Raw genomic sequence first — 17,795 nt, 5'->3', positions numbered from 1 at the left:
TCAATTCAAAAGTAGCCCTTGCCATGGGAGCAACTTGAAATGGATGAAATGCTCTTGCTATTCTAATCTCTGGATTTTTCTTTCTGCAAAAGAGACCTGACACCAGACTTGTTTGTGAATGTATATAAACAATACTGACCCCAACAGCACAAATCTGTTCTTGAGCAACCTGAGAAGCCAAGAATAATTCCGTAATCTCCTGGAGTTCTGGTTGTACAGTAAACACTGGTTCCCTCAACCCACATGCTAATTAGTAAACACTCATCTGCAATAACATCTTTAACGCTGAAAATACTGTCAAATTGCATCTGCAAGAGGAGAAATGGTTTAATATTTTGGGGGTAAAATATGCTCTGTTCAAATGGGAAGGCAACAAATTTACAGGGAAAATTGGGGATGGGGGTGGTGGAGTGGAAAGAGGAGAACGTCTGTCTGACAGCTAAAAACCTGTGTGACTATGGAGCCAAGCTGTAAATCTGTATCTGCTGAATAGGAGCAGTTAATGATCTGAGAACAGGCCCAACCAGTTCTCCTCCAGCAGGCAATCACTGAACTGAATTTGCTTTTGACGAAAATGGAATGGAGCATCAGCAGCATTGCTATTATGCTCAGTTCTTGGGATATATAGACCCTTTGTTCCAGTCTTGCCTGTACCCACTCTAACTTTATTCAACTCTGTACGTTAATGACTGCTTTGGTGCTGCCTCTTGCACTTGCAAAGAACTTGCCAATTCCATCACTTGCTGTCAATTTCACCCTGTTCTTGCCACCTTGTGTAATTTGAGGTGTCCCTTTTTCCAGTTGTCTTGACTCTGCAGAAAGAACAGCTACTAATACTTGTACATCCACTGTACGCCCACCAACTCGCACAGCCATCTGAACTATCTTGTCTCACCAGGTCTCCTGTAAGGACTATTTCCATTTTCTTCTTTGTTTCCTCAGACGTGCATAGAGGTGCCCTCTGAAATTACTGCCTTCCCATTAGCCATATCAAAGCTCCTAACTGTATCTCATCCATCTCTTGCATTCTCCCAGTAGGACAGAACAGGCAGAATTCCCTTGGTCCTTCCATGTATCAGCATTTGCATTCAACAGATCATGTTTCAATTTCTGCATCTTTTCAAGATTCCACCACCAGACAAATTGTTTGCCTTCAGTATTTTGCTGGAACTCATTTCCCAACTCCTGGTCCATGTTCTGTTCCCACCAATCACCCTTCCACAGGCAAGGCCACACTTTTCATCTCTTCACTTCCCACTTCCCACTGCCCAAACCCAAACCTTCTTACAAGGTGAGTCAGATATTCCCTTGCCCTTCCAATGAAATGCATTGTATTCAATATGGTCATCTCGACATCAGTGTAATGAAGCAGAGTGTGACTGCTTTGCAGATCACCTGCATTCAGTCCAGAAAATGTCAGGTCAGTGCGACCTTTTGCATAAGTAGGCTGGCATTCCAGAGCAAAAGGTGGGATTACAGCACTAACCCTTTTAGACAGAAGCCATTGCAAAATGCATTGGCTCTGATATTACCCTACCTTGGTAGTATCAGACATGGGTTGAAAATGAACCCCCCCCCACCCCATCCCATCTTTGTTGTGTTGATACAGGTAGATTAATTGGTTAAAAGGCAGTTTATTCTGGTCTTTTAACACCTATGTAAAAAGAGTTAGTGACTGCCTCTTCCTGGTTAGTAAATGATTAAATTTTTAGGTTTAATTGAATCTTAATCAGAATTTTTTTGAAATTGTTTATCTGGTAGAGTTTTTTTGTGCATAGAATGGAATTAACAGGTTGGAACATCATTTTTAGTTTGGACTAATGATATATAATTTGACTACTCCATTAAGTTGGGGTAGTTGACCTGTGTGTTGATGCTTTCAAGGTTCTTCTTTGCCTGAATTTTGTGATCTTACCTATTATTTTCCCTGGTTTGGTTTTCTCAACTAGTCCAGTTTAGACCAATTCTGGCTGGAACTATGATTGACTTTGGTTCTTGCACAGAGATTGTTTTTTTTTTAAATGCTGAATCATGCTTTTTTTTAAATTTTTTTATTTTTCACACCATAAATCACATTAGCCATGATATACACTATTTCTTTTTCACACATATACAGTGACTTTTTCTCCCCCCCCCCACTTTCCTCCCAAACCACCCCCCCACCCCCCCCCTCTCATCCATTTTAGGTATACAATCTAGGTTGCATTAAGCCAGTCAGACAATGTTGTCATTCAACAAAATTACACCAGAAATTCTACTGAGTCCATTCTTTTCTTTCCTTCTCCTTCCATCAACTTAGGTAATGTTTGTCCCCAGTAGGTTTTCGCTATTGTATTTAATGTAAGGCTCCTATACTTGTTCGAATATTTCAATATTATTTTTTAACCTATATGTTATTTTTTCTAATGGAATACATTTATTCATTTAAATTTAGTAGTTTCTTCCTTTTAATTTGGTTATGTATTCCATTAATATTTAAAGACATATAGTTCAGCGTAGCCCTTTTATATTTTGTTTATCTTCTCTTTCCGTTTTTCCACCATTACCTTTCCTCCTTTTCCATTTCTGTTTTCTTATTTTCAACTCTTTATAAGACAACATTCCTACAACATCCAACATTTTCCTTATTCTCCTATTTCTATCTTATTTATCCCCAATCTCCCCTTCACCTCCTGAGTTGTCCTTTATCCCTTGTCGGACAACCACATCTCCCCTCTCCATTTGGATTTGCGAATCCACTCGCAAGCGTCAACTGATTTTGCAGTGACCGCTATTTCCCCCCTCCCCGCCTCCCCCAGAAAAGATTTCACTTTTCATATGTCACAAAGGTCACTCTTTTAATTCCCTCCTTATTCTCCCTATTCCATTACCTTCCCTTATTAATTCTTGTCTATACTATCTATATTTTCCTCTAAGTACAGATACATTCATGTATGCTCATTGTCTCTATTCACTCTTATACCTCTTTACCTGCATACATATCAATCGTGATCATTTTTACTCTCGTTACCCGTCTTCATCCCTCAGTCTATTTTTGTCTTTACCCACATACATATCAATCGTGATCATTTTAACTCTCATTACCCGTCTTCCTCCCTCAGTCTATTTTTGTAATTGTTCTGCAAATTTTCGTGCTTCTTCTGGATCCGAGAATAGTCTGTTTTGTTGTCCTGGAATAAATATTTTCAATACCGCTGGATGCTTTAGTATAAATTTATACCCTTTCTTCCATAAAATCACCTTTGCTGTATTGAACTCTTTTCTCTTCTTTAGGAGTTCTAAACTTATATCTGGATAAATGAAGATTTTTTGCCCTTTATACTCCAGTGGTTTGTTGCCCTCTCTTACTTTTTCCATTGTCTTCTCCAGTACCTTTTCTCTTGTAGTATATCTTAGGAATTTTACTACAATAGATCTTGGTTTTTGTTGTGGTTGTGGTTTAGAGGCCAATACTCTATGTGCCCTTTCTATTTCCATTTCTTGCTGTAGTTCTGGACATCCTAGGGTCTTAGGGATCCACTCTTTTATAAACTCCCTTATATTCTTGCCTTCTTCATCTTCCTTAAGGCCCACTATCTTTATGTTATTTCTTCTGTTATGGTTTTCCATTGTATCTATTTTTTGAGCTAGTAGTTCCTGTCCCGCATCGGACTTGTCAGCCACAAACAAGCCTGCAGCTGACGTGGACATTTACCCCTCCGTAAATCTTCGTCCGCGAAGCCAAGCCAAAGAAGAAAAAGTTCTTGTGTCTCTTTAGTTTTTTTATTAGATTTCTCCAATTTCTTTTTTAAGTCTTCTACCTCCATTTCTGCTGCTACTGCCCGCTCTTCCATCTTGTCCATTTTCTTTCCCATTTCTGTTAAGGTCATCTCCATTTTATTTATTTTCTCTTCTGTGTTGTTTATTCTTTTTCTTAAATCCTTAAATTCCTGTGTTTGCCATTCTTTAAATGACTCCATGTATCCTTTAATAAGAGCAAGTATATCCTTTACCTTGCCTTTCTTTTCTTCTTCTATTTCCCTGTACTCTTCCTCTTCCTCTTCTTCTTCCTCTGGGTTGACCATCTGTTGTTTCTTTGGTGCCCTTTCCTCCTCTTCTTTCTTGTTTCTATTGTCTTCTGTGGTCTCTTCTTGCTGCAGGTGTTCTGCAGCTGTCGTTGCTGGCTGTGGAGATCGACTCCCCAGCTAGTCCCCCCTCCCGTCAGTGTGTTTTTACTCATTCGCATCGCGCATGCGCGAAGTATCGCGCATGCGCGGTTGCGCACTTTTACTCGGCTCTGCGAGCCATTTTTGTAGTCCATTATTTACCGACCTGAGGGAGCGGGTTTCTCTCTCCGCAGCGGGCCTCTTCGGACAGGTAAGGCCTTCACCTTTTTCCTCCTTTGTCTTCTCTTCCTCTCTTCTTACCGTTGCTTTCGATTTTTCTTTTTTTGTCGCCATCTTCTTTCCACCTTTATACTCACTTTTCTGTAACTTTTATTTCTGTGCCTTTGTGTTTTCTTTTGTTTTTCCCGACTTTTCTGGAGAGGGCTGGAGTTCACCGTCCGGCCACTACTCCATCACATGACTCCCCTCAATGCTGAATCATGCTTGAGGGGTCTCCTCCCAGTGCAGGGCTTCTTTTAATTTCCAGCTTTAACGGTACGCTGAAGGTTTACATTTTTTCACGTCCATAATTTGCTCATTGTTGCCTATCCCTGCTAAACATCCCTCCTCTTCCTAACCAGATCCCATATATCCCTCAAACAAAGATTCCCTATATCTGTAATATCCATGAGCAGCAGATAAAACATCAATCAAATTAACTCTGCTAACCAAACGAGTTGATAACTTCAAAAACAAGCTGTGAATGCTTCCCTTGTTTCAGATTTTGATTGTAACAAAATCTCAGCTGACTTTTTTTCCTGTCTAATATGTAAAATATAGCTTTAACAATAGGGGCTTGCACACTGCAATGCTTTAACTGAATGTTGCTAGCAAATGATCTGACCTTGACTCGGTGGTTGTGGGCAGGGGGTGGGGGGGGCGGGGGGCGGGGATGGGCGCAGAAATTCCCTAACAAATCATTTTGTCTTGGTTAACCTCTAGCCAGTAGAAATCATTGGTTAAACATGGATTTTCCCATTTGCAGAAATAAGATATTTGATACTATAGTTGACTTTGATTTAGTGGAGGAGTATTCACCATCGATCTAACTTGATTCACATTTTTGCATTGCTCAATGGTTAATTACAATTTCTGGATTAGAAAGCCACTTTCAAACTGATTTGAAACCAGATTTGGGAATAATGGTTGGAGTTGATGCAGTCAAATATTTTCAAATCCAAATGAGATTTTTGCAGTTTGTTAGCAAACTCCATCAGACATCAACATGGCGTCTTGCTGCTTCCTTTCTTTCCAGCATGTGCTAGTGATGATTTTGTCTGTGACGATGGTCAGTGTATTTCTTCGGCTTTCCACTGCGATTTGAAGTACGACTGCAGGGACAAGTCAGATGAGCGTAATTGTGTCAAACTCCAGGAAGTTCAATGCCATCCTGAAGAAGTAATGTGTCCTGTCAGCAAGGAATGCATCATAAAGGAATGGTGGTGTGATGACTATGTGGACTGTGGAGATGGGATGGATGAGCAGGTACAGTAAAATGCTACAGTAACTCATTCACGAAGTCCTGATAATGAAATGTTTTGCAAGGAAGAACAGCTTGAGTTTGGTGTTTATTGAAACTAAGACAACAAAGAAATTTTAACGGCTAACTTTTTGGATGTGATTACCAATCTTGTGTTCACAATGTTAACTTCACCTTCTGAGGAACAGGCTGAAGGGTTTTTGCTGAAGTTCTAGCTCCTTGCTCTACTAGAGTTTCCCAACAGCTCTTGAAGGAATTACAAAGCTAGTGGTTGGTGTCCATCACTGCCCTGACATTGAGATGTAGATGAAGAATCTGCCACTTGATCATGAAGGACAAAATTGTGCTCTCAAAGGGACAGAATCACTTTACATCTTTTTAACATGTAAATTAGCATATGGTTATACAAACCCAACACCCAACCCCAACCAACCAATTTTCCCCTGCAACCGCTGCAATCGTGTCTGCCTGTCCCGCATCGGACTTGTCAGCCACAAACGAGCCTGCAGCTGACGTGGACTTTTTACCCCCTCCATAAATCTTCGTCCGCGAAGCCAAGCCAAAGAAGAATCAAACTATACTCGGAAATAATTAAGTTGATGGTGGAATTTTTTATGCAATTAGTTTTGCTCTAATTAGTAATATAAATATTCTTGCACAGTTGATTACTAAACAAACAGAACACTGGATGAAGTCAGTAGGTCAACCAGTATCTAGGAAAGCAAACTGTAACAACAGTTCAGATCCAAACCATGCAGCAGGACTGAAAAAGAGGAAAGATTTGTATGACAACAATATAATGGAGTTGAGATGAAGTAATACATGGAAGATGCTGGGAAGGGAATAATGATAAATATACTATATCTATTTCCATGTAGGCTCTGGAAGTGATCCTGTGGGCTAGGTTGGAAGAGGCGTGTATTAACCTCTACCCCTCTTAGACGGGCTGATTAGGATAATGAAAAGATCTACAGTTTCAGGAGAAAGTGCCAGGATACCTGGAGAAGCAGTGAGTGAACCAGAGAGTTCATAAAATGCAGTCTCTGTAGATGATAGATGAGAGGAGGAAAGGGGGTTGATCTAATTGGTGAGATTGTGTTGCAGATCATGTTGGTGCAGAGTCTGGTGAATCAGTGCAGATAGATCCTGTAGGCGGCAGTGTTGTGGGGATAGCTGGAATAGGATTGCTCCATGCAGCCAACAAAATCTAGTGTATTTAAGATTTTTGAGTGCCATGATCTAGAGAAAGTGGAAGAATTGAAAAATCTGAGCAGTTGGAAGGGAACTGGTAGCTTTTAACCTTCTGCTCCAGAATGCACCTGTTCTTGGAGCCTGGTTGGAGAACATTTTAATGCCTTTCTTCTAGAAATGTCTGCTCTAACATTCCCTTCCCCAGGCAGAATAGCAGTAGATTTGCCTTGGTCCTCCCCAGTACTGTGCTCCAACATTATCCACTCTCAGATGCTGGATCTTCCCATTTCTGCAGATAGATATCTTTTGGACATCCTGGCCTGTTCATCCCTCCTTAATCTTTGGGTTTTTTTTCTTGATCCATTCATTCCTCATTGTTCCCTGGCATATTCCTCTTTAGCTGAAGGTGTAATAGCTTCCCCTTCACCTTCTGCCTTCAAACACTATCCATGAACCTAAATTACCTACCAAACAAGGCAGGGCTTTACCTGCATTTCATTGAATTTGGTTATCAACATGTGGCCTCTACATTAGCAAAGCTAAGCATACACCAAGTGACAGTTTTGTGGACCACTTGTGCACTCCAGGTTCTGGTTGAAAATCATTGTGACTGTCCTCTTCCCCATTGCTATAGGGGTTTCAAATACAAATTGGAAGAACACTTTAGTTGTAAACTACCTAAGCAGAGCTCCATGGTGTGAATGTTGAATCTCTTATGTTTTTGGTAGCTCTCACCTTTGTCCTCTCATGCAGACACTTGTCCCTACTTTCTGCTTTTGTTCATCCCTTTCCCCATTTCCATCTAGTTTAATCAACCATCTCTTACACATCTGGTTCACAATCGCACCATGTTGTTTACTGCTATACATTGATGTATTTCCCATTTCTCCACCCACCCACCCCCCCCCTCCCCAAACACCTCAGCCCTAATGCAGGATTTCAAAACAAAATGTTAATTTGCACCTTTCTGCCACCATGATCTGAGTTTTTCTAAAATGTTGTGCAATTTTGTTTGACTGAATATTAACTTTATTTAACTAAGTCAGTATATAGTGCCAAAAGTATGAACTTGCTAAAATGATTGCCTTTCCAGAATTGTGGATTTTCCATGAGTCAATGCAGGGAATTTCAATGGATGTGTAATAACTCTCAGTGTATTCCTCATTTTTGGCATTGCGATGGACTGAAAGACTGTAAGGATGGAAGTGATGAGATGACATGTGAGTTTTGACCCATCTGTACTGCCCTACTCCTGAGGAATTTTGTCTTATTGTTTCGTAATTTGGTTTAATCTTTGAATAAATCTGTTAAAAGGCCAACAAAGACCATGCAAGCGTTTTGAATTTCAATGCACCACGTCCGAATGTATCAACATGAATTTGGTCTGCAATGGAAAGCTTGACTGTTCTGATGCTTCTGATGAAGGTGGAGATTGCGATGCTCAAGAATGCACAAACTGTACCAATGTATGTTACACAACACCATCTGGACCTGTAAGTTCATAAATATGAAGGCTGGGACAACTTGCTAATTGTATTATAATTGTTTTAATTCTGGAAAGATCCAACCTGAACTTTCTTGCCTTGCTTTTGGGAGGGGGAGATAACTGGTCCTGATTTTTCAGTGATTGGTGTTGACCAGGGAAGTGGTCAGTTTTGTCTAGTCTATAATGCTTTTTTTAAAAAAAACTATAGAATATTTGTATATTAACAGTGATGTTAAACCAACTTGTCGAGTCAACCTACTGCTGGGATTCAAAATAATGCTTTTAAACTAAATTGTGATAAACCTAGCGAGTCTAATGTAAATATTAAGCAGGTATTTAAACAAGTAATGCTTCTTTTTTTCTTTGGCTTGGCTTCGCGGACGAAGATTTATAGAGGGGGTAAAAAGTCCACGTCAGCTGCAGGCTCGTTTGTGGCTGACAAGTCCGATGCAGGACAGGCAGACACGATTGCAGCGGTTGCAGGGGAAAATTGGTTGGTTGGGGTTGGGTGTTGGGTTTTTCCTCCTTTGCCTTTTGTCAGTGAGGTGGGCTCTGCGGTCTTCTTCAAAGGAGGTTGCTGCCCGCCAAACTGTGAGGCGCCAAGATGCACGGTTTGAGGCGTTATCAGCCCACTGGCGGTGGTCAATGTGGCAGGCACCAAGAGATTTCTTTAGGCAGTCCTTGTACCTTTTCTTTGGTGCACCTCTGTCACGTTGGCCAGTGGAGAGCTCGCCATATAACACGATCTTGGGAAGGCGATGGTCCTCCATTCTGGAGACGTGACCCATCCAGCGCAGCTGGATCTTCAGCAGCGTGGACTCGATGCTGTCGACCTCAGCCATCTCGAGTACTTCGACGTTAGGGATGAAAGCGCTCCAATGGATGTTGAGGATGGAGCGGAGACAACGCTGGTGGAAGCGTTCTAGGAGCCGTAGGTGGTGCCGGTAGAGGACCCATGATTCGGAGCCGAACAGGAGTGTGGGTATGACAACAGCTCTGTATACGCTTATCTTTGTGAGGTTTTTCAGTTGGTTGTTTTTCCAGACTCTTTTGTGTAGTCTTCCAAAGGCGCTATTTGCCTTGGCGAGTCTGTTGTCTATCTCATTGTCGATCCTTGCATCTGATGAAATGGTGCAGCCGAGATAGGTAAACTGGTTGACCGTTTTGAGTTTTGTGTGCCCGATGGAGATGTGGGGGGGATGGTAATCATGGTGGGGAGCTGGCTGATGGAGGACCTCAGTTTTCTTCAGGCTGACTTCCAGGCCAAACATTTTGGCAGTTTCCGCAAAGCAGGACGTCAAGCGCTGAAGAGCTGGCTCTGAATGGGCAACTAAAGCGGCATCGTCTGCAAAGAGTAGTTCACGGACAAGTTTCTCTTGTGTCTTGGTGTGAGCTTGCAGGCGCCTCAGATTGAAGAGACTTCCATCCGTGCGGTACCGGATGTAAACAGCGTCTTCATTGTTGGGGTCTTTCATGGCTTGGTTCAGCATCATGCTGAAGAAGATTGAAAAGAGGGTTGGTGCGAGAACACAGCCTTGCTTCACGCCATTGTTAATGGAGAAAGGTTCAGAGAGCTCATTGCTGTATCTGACCTGACCTTGTTGGTTTTCGTGCAGTTGGATAATCATGTTGAGGAACTTTGGGGGACATCCGATGCGCTCTAGTATTTGCCAAAGCCCTTTCCTGCTCACGGTGTCGAAGGCTTTGGTGAGGTCAACAAAGGTGATGTAGAGTCCTTTGTTTTGTTCTCTGCACTTTTCTTGGAGCTGTCTGAGGGCAAAGACCATGTCAGTAGTTCCTCTGTTTGCGCGAAAGCCGCACTGTGATTCTGGGAGAATATTCTCGGCGACACTAGGTATTATTCTATTTAGTAGAATCCTAGCGAAGATTTTGCCTGCAATGGAGTTTCTACGAGGCTCTAAAGGCTGTGTATGGCCCCTCACCCCAAGTCCAAAGCCCGCTGCGCAGCTCAGACGGCAAAGTCCTCCTCAGCGACAAGATCTCCATCCTCAACCGATGGTCAGAACACTTCCAATCTCTTTTCAGTGCCAACCGCTCAGTCCAAGATTCCGCCCTGCTCCAGCTCCCTCAACAGCCCCTAAGGCTAGAGCTGGATGAGGTTCCCACCCTGGATGAGACATATAAGGCAATCGAACAACTGAAAAGTGGCAAAGCAGCAGGTATGGATGGAATCCCCCCAGAAGTCTGGAAGGCTGGCGGCAAAACTCTGCATGCCAAACTGCATGAGTTTTTCAAGCTTTGTTGGGACCAAGGTAAACTGCCTCAGGATCTTCGTGATGCCACCATCATCACCCTGTACAAAAACAAAGGCGAGAAATCAGACTGCTCAAACTACAGGGGAATCACGTTGCTCTCCATTGCAGGCAAAAAAAAAAAGTAATGCTACTTAATCCATAAACTACAAATAAAATTTATCCCTTTCAAGTGAGTAGGGATTCTAATACTATTCCAGGTTGGACACCTATGAAAAGAAAACATTTGCCCATTGGCTGGGGAACTCCACATGGAGTCTCTCAAAGTTTCAATGACAAATGTTGGCACGATCAAGCCCAGGATTTACGTGACCAAGGTAATAGCCCAATAGACAAAAGGTACATCACTGAACTCTGAACGCAACTCCAGTTGTAATTGAGTTGCGATTTAAACAGTCCATCTCCTTCAAGTCGGTGTCTTGTGAAATGACAGGGGTTGTGTAAAGAGGGGAATTAATAGCTAATGTAAAGAGCACCATTTATTTTGTTTTCCAAGTTGCATACAATTTTTATCTTGCATCATAAGAACAAAAGCATTGAATTAAGAATTTTAATCTACAATATTGAGGAAGCACCCTCTCGACTACTGGCAGGAAATTAAGTTGGACTTTTTAAATAATTGAGCTTTTGTTGCACTCTCAGGCCTCGTTTTCATATAACAGTTCAACCTCCATCCTCAATTGTTTTATTATGGAAAATTATAATTTGTATTTTTCTCCATAACTGAGCTGATCCAAAATTAACTTTTGCAGAGGTGTGGCTGTGCTGATGGGTTTAAACTTGCGCCTGACTTGCACGCCTGTGTTGATATTGATGAATGTAAAGAGCTATCAACCAGGCCCTGCAGTCAAATCTGTCTGAATGAGAAAGGAACCTACAGCTGCAGTTGTCACCCTCATTACCTTTTGAACAATGATGGGCAGAGCTGTAAAGTAACAGGTAACCCCATCACTTCATCTGTTTGCTTCAAGTATGAACATCAAGGTTGCGGTACAACGTGCACAGTATGCTTGTCCGGCACTAGCTAGAACTGTTCAATATTTCCCTCTATGAGCTACTGCAACTACAAGTCTCTCATTCGTGCCTTCAGTTTCCAGTTTTCAGGAAAATTTACTGAACGCAAATAATCCATTCTACTTGCACTTGCCTACTCCAACTAAGCTAAAGTCTCTGAAATGGCAGCTTAGAAAATTGAAAAGGAAACCAGACTCTGGCTGCACCATACAGATTGTTCCTCTCAGATGGCTTGACTTGAGCCTAGTGCATACATTTTAAATTGTGTGCAGGATGTGGATGCTTCTGCCAAGACTAGTATTGCCCATTCCCAAGAATTGCTGAGAGCACTTTCTATAAACTTTCCAGTGCCCATTGCCTGGCCTTGTAAAGATGCTTCATGGGCTTGATTCTAGTTAGATGCACATTGTGTGGAAGATAGATTCTGGATTTTGTACATATTGCAGCAGCAGGTTATGTGTGTGTCCCTTATCCTGAAATTGTCCTTGTGAAATACAGAATTGTTGTCACCTTAAACTTTTAGGTTACCATAGAGTAGGCAATTGTCTTGGTACCAACAAATACAGGCGCTTATTCCCTTCATACATAATTCCAAAAACTGATAACCTCTGAGGTTCAGGAAGAGGATGGCAGTGTGATGCGGGCGAGTGGGGAGAGTAGCAGCATTATGTGGGAGAGATGGGTCTATCTTTAACTCACTTCATTTACCACCATCCCCCCCCCCCAATCCACGACCCCTCCCCCGTGGCAATTACTTACAAAAAATGCCATTTAATATTATTCAATTATCTGAAAAATTCTGAAATCCAAAGTGTCTGGTCCCAGGGATTTCAGGTTAAGCATCAGTTATAGGAATAGGATATTTAGTCCCTTGGCTTGCTTCATCATTCAAAGATTATGTCTGATCTGTACATCCTCTTCCGATCAGTGTTCCTTGATACCTTGGTTTTAGGATGCATCTGTTTTGAATGGGGTTTAAGGTTTGACACATTGACACTTCTGATGCCTTGCCCTCAAGACGGACCCACCAATTCTAGACTCTTTGGTAAAAATTCTGTGAGTCATCTCAGTATGTGGTGTTTTCAATGGGATGACCATTCATCCTTTGAAGAGAGTCTTGCCTACATAATGCTTTCAGATGACAGACTCATTTTCAAGTGAATTATCACTGCATTCCCTATATCATGAATATATCTTTGTCAAATGAGAAAAATTGTAGTTCTCCCAAGACCATATGCAACTTGCTTTTGATCCTGGATGGTTACCCTAATAAAATATCCCAATCCTGCACTTTAGAGAATTTCTTGTGTTTTATTCCTTATACCCTGCAACATCTACACATTGACCTCAATATTTGTGGACAAGAGAGCCCATGTCTCACTAAACATTTCCCAACATTTCACAATTTTGATGTACTTAACACTTTTCTGCAAATGGATATCTTCTCATTGTTCACATTATTTCCAGCTGCCATAAACTGGCTTCTGCATGTGGTTGCATTCCTCCTTTCATTCCATCAGCAAACATGGAAATATTTTTGTCCCCCGGACAAATCTTTATTATTGTGACTGGGGATTTGTGTTCAATCCCTGTGCGGCTTCACCAGTCTGACCCAAGGATGATTTGTTCCTATTCCCCTAGTACATCAAGTTCTCTATGGACTTGCTATTGGATCACATTCCAATCTTGGCATAATTTCCCTTTGTCTTGATGTCTGTAATCCCAATTTGTACATTAATGCTGAAGCATTACAATTTTTAAGTGGTGATTTAATTGTCTGTGGTGCCCATGGTTTCAATGAACAACTACAGTACAAGTACTTAAATGAGTGCTGCCAGTGGAATATTTGCCATCATTCAAGCCCAAAATATCAGTAGTTGACTCTACAATTTGCTTTGCAATTATTCTTTAGGTGCTGAGCCTGTTCTTCTTGTATCCATTCATCATGATGTCCTGCTCTATGGATTACACAGTGATGAAAAGGATATCATTCCTGCTATTGCAAAGGGTATCATGTTCCCTCTGGATTATGATTGGAAGGAGCAAGTAATTTTTTGGTCTGACACTTATTCTCAAAGTATAAATTGGATGAAATTGGACCGGCATGATGAGGGAATGCTGATCAAAGGTCAGTTTAGAAATTAAGCTATCACTTCAAAGCCATATTGTAAAATTGAACTATCCCAGTTTTCTTTGGGGAAATTGGATCAAGCAGCATTTGAAGAGAATGTTAATACTTCTGTTCAGTGACCTTGCTATTACATGCATTATTTAAAGTTGGGAGAATTGAACCCTGGAGACAGGAATTGAGCCCAGTAGAGCTCTACAATGATCATAATAAAAGGGCAACTTCAGCGACTAAGTGTTTATACTAATGTGATGAATCTTTCAAATGTTTGATATTTTGCAATCAGCAGTCCTTGATTGGAAATTGTGCACTTCACACAATAACATGGTTTTTGCATGAGAGTAAATCGTGAATGGTGAAGCATTGAAGGATTTTAGATCTGTTATCTTTTGTACGATTAAACAATAGTAAATGTTTGTGGAAAAGCCTCAAGGCAGGCCTGAAATTATAGCAGAGATCAGGTTCAGGGTCATGGGGTGGGGGTGGGGCATTTGCAGCCATGCCCCCCAAATGAGTTATTGTGCCTCCCAAATGAGTTATTGTGCCCCCCAAATGAGTTATTGTGCCCCCCATATGAGTTATTGTGCCCCCAAATGAGTTATTGTGCCCCCCAAATGAGTTATTATGCCCCCCAAATGAGTTATTGTGCCCCCCAAATGAGTTATTGTGCCCCCCATATGAGTTATTGTGCCCCCCAAATGAGTTATTGTGCCCCCCAAATGAGTTATTGTGCCCCCCAAATGAGTTATTGTGCCCCCATCCACCTGCAGCACTGACATCACTAGGCGGGTTATGAACCACACTGGGAGTATCACCAAAATGAATCGTGGTTTCGTCTCCACACGTTTGTCTGAAACACCAGAGGAAGGAGGAAATGTGACGGCGTGGTGGAATGAGGAGGTCCATGGCAGGTATGACACCCACTTCCCATTGAGTGAGTTCTTGAATAGAAGTTTATGCCCTATGTACCCTAATTTTTCCCACCCCCAATTAGATCTCTTCTGACGCTGACTCTTGGCAGGGACAAGATTAATCCAAAAGATTTAAGTCCCTTTTTAAAAGTGAAGACCCATACCTAAAGATCAGATAGGATAGCATCACAACTTGGTTCTCTTAGTACCGTTGTGCAAGGTGGTTGATATCAAGTTCGTCACTTTCCACTCCATTACCCCTCAGTAAGCTGGTGGCCCAGAAGCCCGCTCGACCCATCTTGACTTTCTGCTGGTTTGATCAACTTCAAGGCTTTTGCACTGAATTTAGTGCTGAAAAATAAGGTAAACAAAAGGCAAACATATTGATCAATATTAAGAATTTGTATGGAAATGGAGCAGAATTATGGTGGATTAACCATGAGTGAACCCCCCCCCCCCCCCCCCCAATTCCTTCTGTTTTGCTTAAGTCTGCAATCTACTTGTTAAACTCCATTCTTTGCAGGAGTCCAGTCTGACTGTATAGCTGTTGACTGGGTGGGCAGAAACCTTTACTGGACAGATGGAGCAGCTGGTCAGATTCTGGCAATAAATTTGAACTCCACATGGTACCAAACCAAAGAATATGTAGTTGTAATTGGCACAGCTATAGATCAACCTCTCTCGTTGGTTTTGCAGCCAATTAATGGGTAAGTTCTAAATTTGGAAGTTGTAAAATTATTCTATAGAAGTGCAAATCGAATTACTAAAAGCAATGCATATTTAACTGACTAAATTAGTCATGCTTCCAATTAGAATTCTCAAGAGATAAAGTAGTCAAGGACTACATTTGATATTTGAGTATATGAATAGGAAAGATTCAGAGGTATATGGGCCACATATGGGCAAATGGAGATAGACAATTTGGTTAGACAGGAGGGCCAATTTCTATGCCAGAAAATTTGACTTTATAATGTCACTAACAATGGACTTGGAATACATAATTTTTTGAATGCTATTGACTGTTAATTGATTGTTGAAGCTGGAATAACTGGACTTCAGACATTTTGAGAAGCCTGATAGTTGACTATTAGTAGAACTAGGAGGTCCAAGTTAAGGTTTTGAAATTGGGTGAAAGTACTAAAACACCCATGTGACTAGATGGCTAATGAGCTTTAGTGGAGCTTGGTGCTAAATTGCATACCAGTGATATCAAAAATAGCAATGTCCCTGATGAGGTTACATAACTGGAAAATGGCAAGGAATTGAATTCCATTTGCTACTTTGCTTGTTTTAACTTGTTATATGGCACAATGCATTTGATAGGCAGGGAAAGTGGTTTTTACAAAACTAGGGAAGATGTAAGATGCTCATTTTCCCTGCAAGACTCAAAAATTGCTTCATTTTGGACTGAAGCTTGAGTTGTGCATCTAAAATTCTGCAGATGGATTGGAACAACAAATTGCTTGGTTGACCATTAGAGTTCTTAATGGGATAAGAGATGTTCTACCCCAGAATGGTGTAATCTGGAAGTCACTGTTTGAAAGGAATGGGCAAAAAATCTTCATCCCATTAAAATTACCAGGATGATTACTTCAGACTCCACACTGAGCTGGAACTTTTATATGGTGCATGTTAATTGGTGCTCTGCCAGAAACCTTTCTCTGAAAGACTTAAAGGAATCAATGGATACAATTACCTTGGCTTTACAATTATGTTTTCTACAATGTAGACTAATGTACTGGGCTGAGATAGGAAGTGAACCACACATTGAGAGAGCAGGCATGGATGGAACAAACAGAAAAATAATCATCAAGCATGGACTTGGATGGCCAACAAGCTTGACGCTTGACCTTTCTGACTGGACACTGTTTTGGGCAGATGGAAAACTTCATTGTATTGGTGCATCTAATTTAGATGGCACTGGGATAAAGGTACTGTAATGTGAGAGTGTGATTAGTGTGTGCATGGAAATCTAATTAATTCACAAATGAAACATAATTTTGAATACTTTTTGATCAGTTTTTCCAGTTGGCTCATACTCGGAGGCCATTTGGTGTTGCTGTATTTGAGGATAACATATACTGGTCTGATGTGGAGTTGAGAAGTGTTCAAAAAGCTGACAAGAGATTGGGAAAAAACCGGACAGTACTATTGAAACATGATCAACCATATAGCTTGAAGGTATTGTGTTGATTGCAAGAAAATTTTCAAGTGTTAGAGCCTTCTGTATCTGCTTTCCCTGTTGAAGAGTGTACAGGGTTTCTGTTCACTTTTCAATGTATCTGAACTGAGGCAATAGTCTACCACAAGCAGGCTGGTGTTGGGCCTGATTACAAATCATCTTCTGAAGGACATTATTGAGCCAGATGGCTTTTTTTTTCCATTTTTTTTAACTTTAAAAACCATATTTTATTTAAACGAATAATGTAGATTTACAGCTAAAAGGAAGGTGATATAATAACTAGAACATAAAAGTTACATGCTGCTTTTGTGTGTTAATTAGGAAAATTTCACAGAACTGTGCATAGCCACACGATGGGAGTGCAGAACTCAATCCCATTAGGGAGCATAAGATGACTCAGTAAAAGAATATTGCTTTCTGTCAACCAGAATATTCAGAAGACTGTCTATGAACCAGAGCGCTTTTGCACCAATAAAGACGAAAAACAATGACATGAAAAAAAGATGCAAAAATATTAAAAGTTTAACAGTATTCCCCTAATGAAATTGGCTTCTCAGAGTTTCAACTGGTTAAGATGATGCTCCTCGGCTGCCATATAGAATTCAAAGTGGTCTCAGGATTGCTGATCTAACAACTTGGTCACAACATTGCCAATAGCTGTCCTTGTGGATGAGGTTGAGATGGACATTGGGTATCTGTGAACATTGCTCTAACATCCAAGATCGGCACTCTAGAACGTCATTAGCAATCTGTCAGACTAATTTGGCCATGCTATACAACAATTGAGAATTAAGGCAGATGAAAAGTCTGACTTTTGTAATTCAAATTGTGGATGGTCTGCAGTTCAGCTACCTAAACTTGCTCTGAACCCAAATGACTTGCATCACTCGTATCATGCAATTGGGATTTTTGTTTCAAGTTTGAAATTGACCTTTTGCAACCTGTATTTCAGACTCTAATTCAAAGGCTGAGAATTCAAGGTCAG

At 41.1% G+C, this 17,795-nt stretch overlaps 1 protein-coding gene across 1 annotated transcript in view; it reads left to right on the top strand.

Moving 5' to 3' along the window:
* The window catches only part of LOC138758394 (very low-density lipoprotein receptor-like), a 58,739-nt gene that overhangs the window by 17,446 nt on the left and 23,498 nt on the right, over nt 1-17,795 (top strand). The window contains exons 8-15 of the mRNA XM_069927646.1: nt 5,401-5,630; nt 7,910-8,036; nt 8,131-8,309; nt 11,328-11,514; nt 13,502-13,717; nt 15,152-15,335; nt 16,358-16,559; nt 16,648-16,809. Of these exons, the coding sequence (XP_069783747.1) occupies nt 5,401-5,630; nt 7,910-8,036; nt 8,131-8,309; nt 11,328-11,514; nt 13,502-13,717; nt 15,152-15,335; nt 16,358-16,559; nt 16,648-16,809 (1,487 nt within the window). The remainder of the gene's footprint in view (nt 1-5,400; nt 5,631-7,909; nt 8,037-8,130; nt 8,310-11,327; nt 11,515-13,501; nt 13,718-15,151; nt 15,336-16,357; nt 16,560-16,647; nt 16,810-17,795) is intronic.

Source organism: Narcine bancroftii, chromosome 1, assembly GCF_036971445.1.
Source record: "Narcine bancroftii isolate sNarBan1 chromosome 1, sNarBan1.hap1, whole genome shotgun sequence".
Lineage (NCBI taxonomy): Eukaryota > Metazoa > Chordata > Chondrichthyes > Torpediniformes > Narcinidae > Narcine > Narcine bancroftii.
This window is presented reverse-complemented; position numbering and strand designations above follow the sequence as displayed.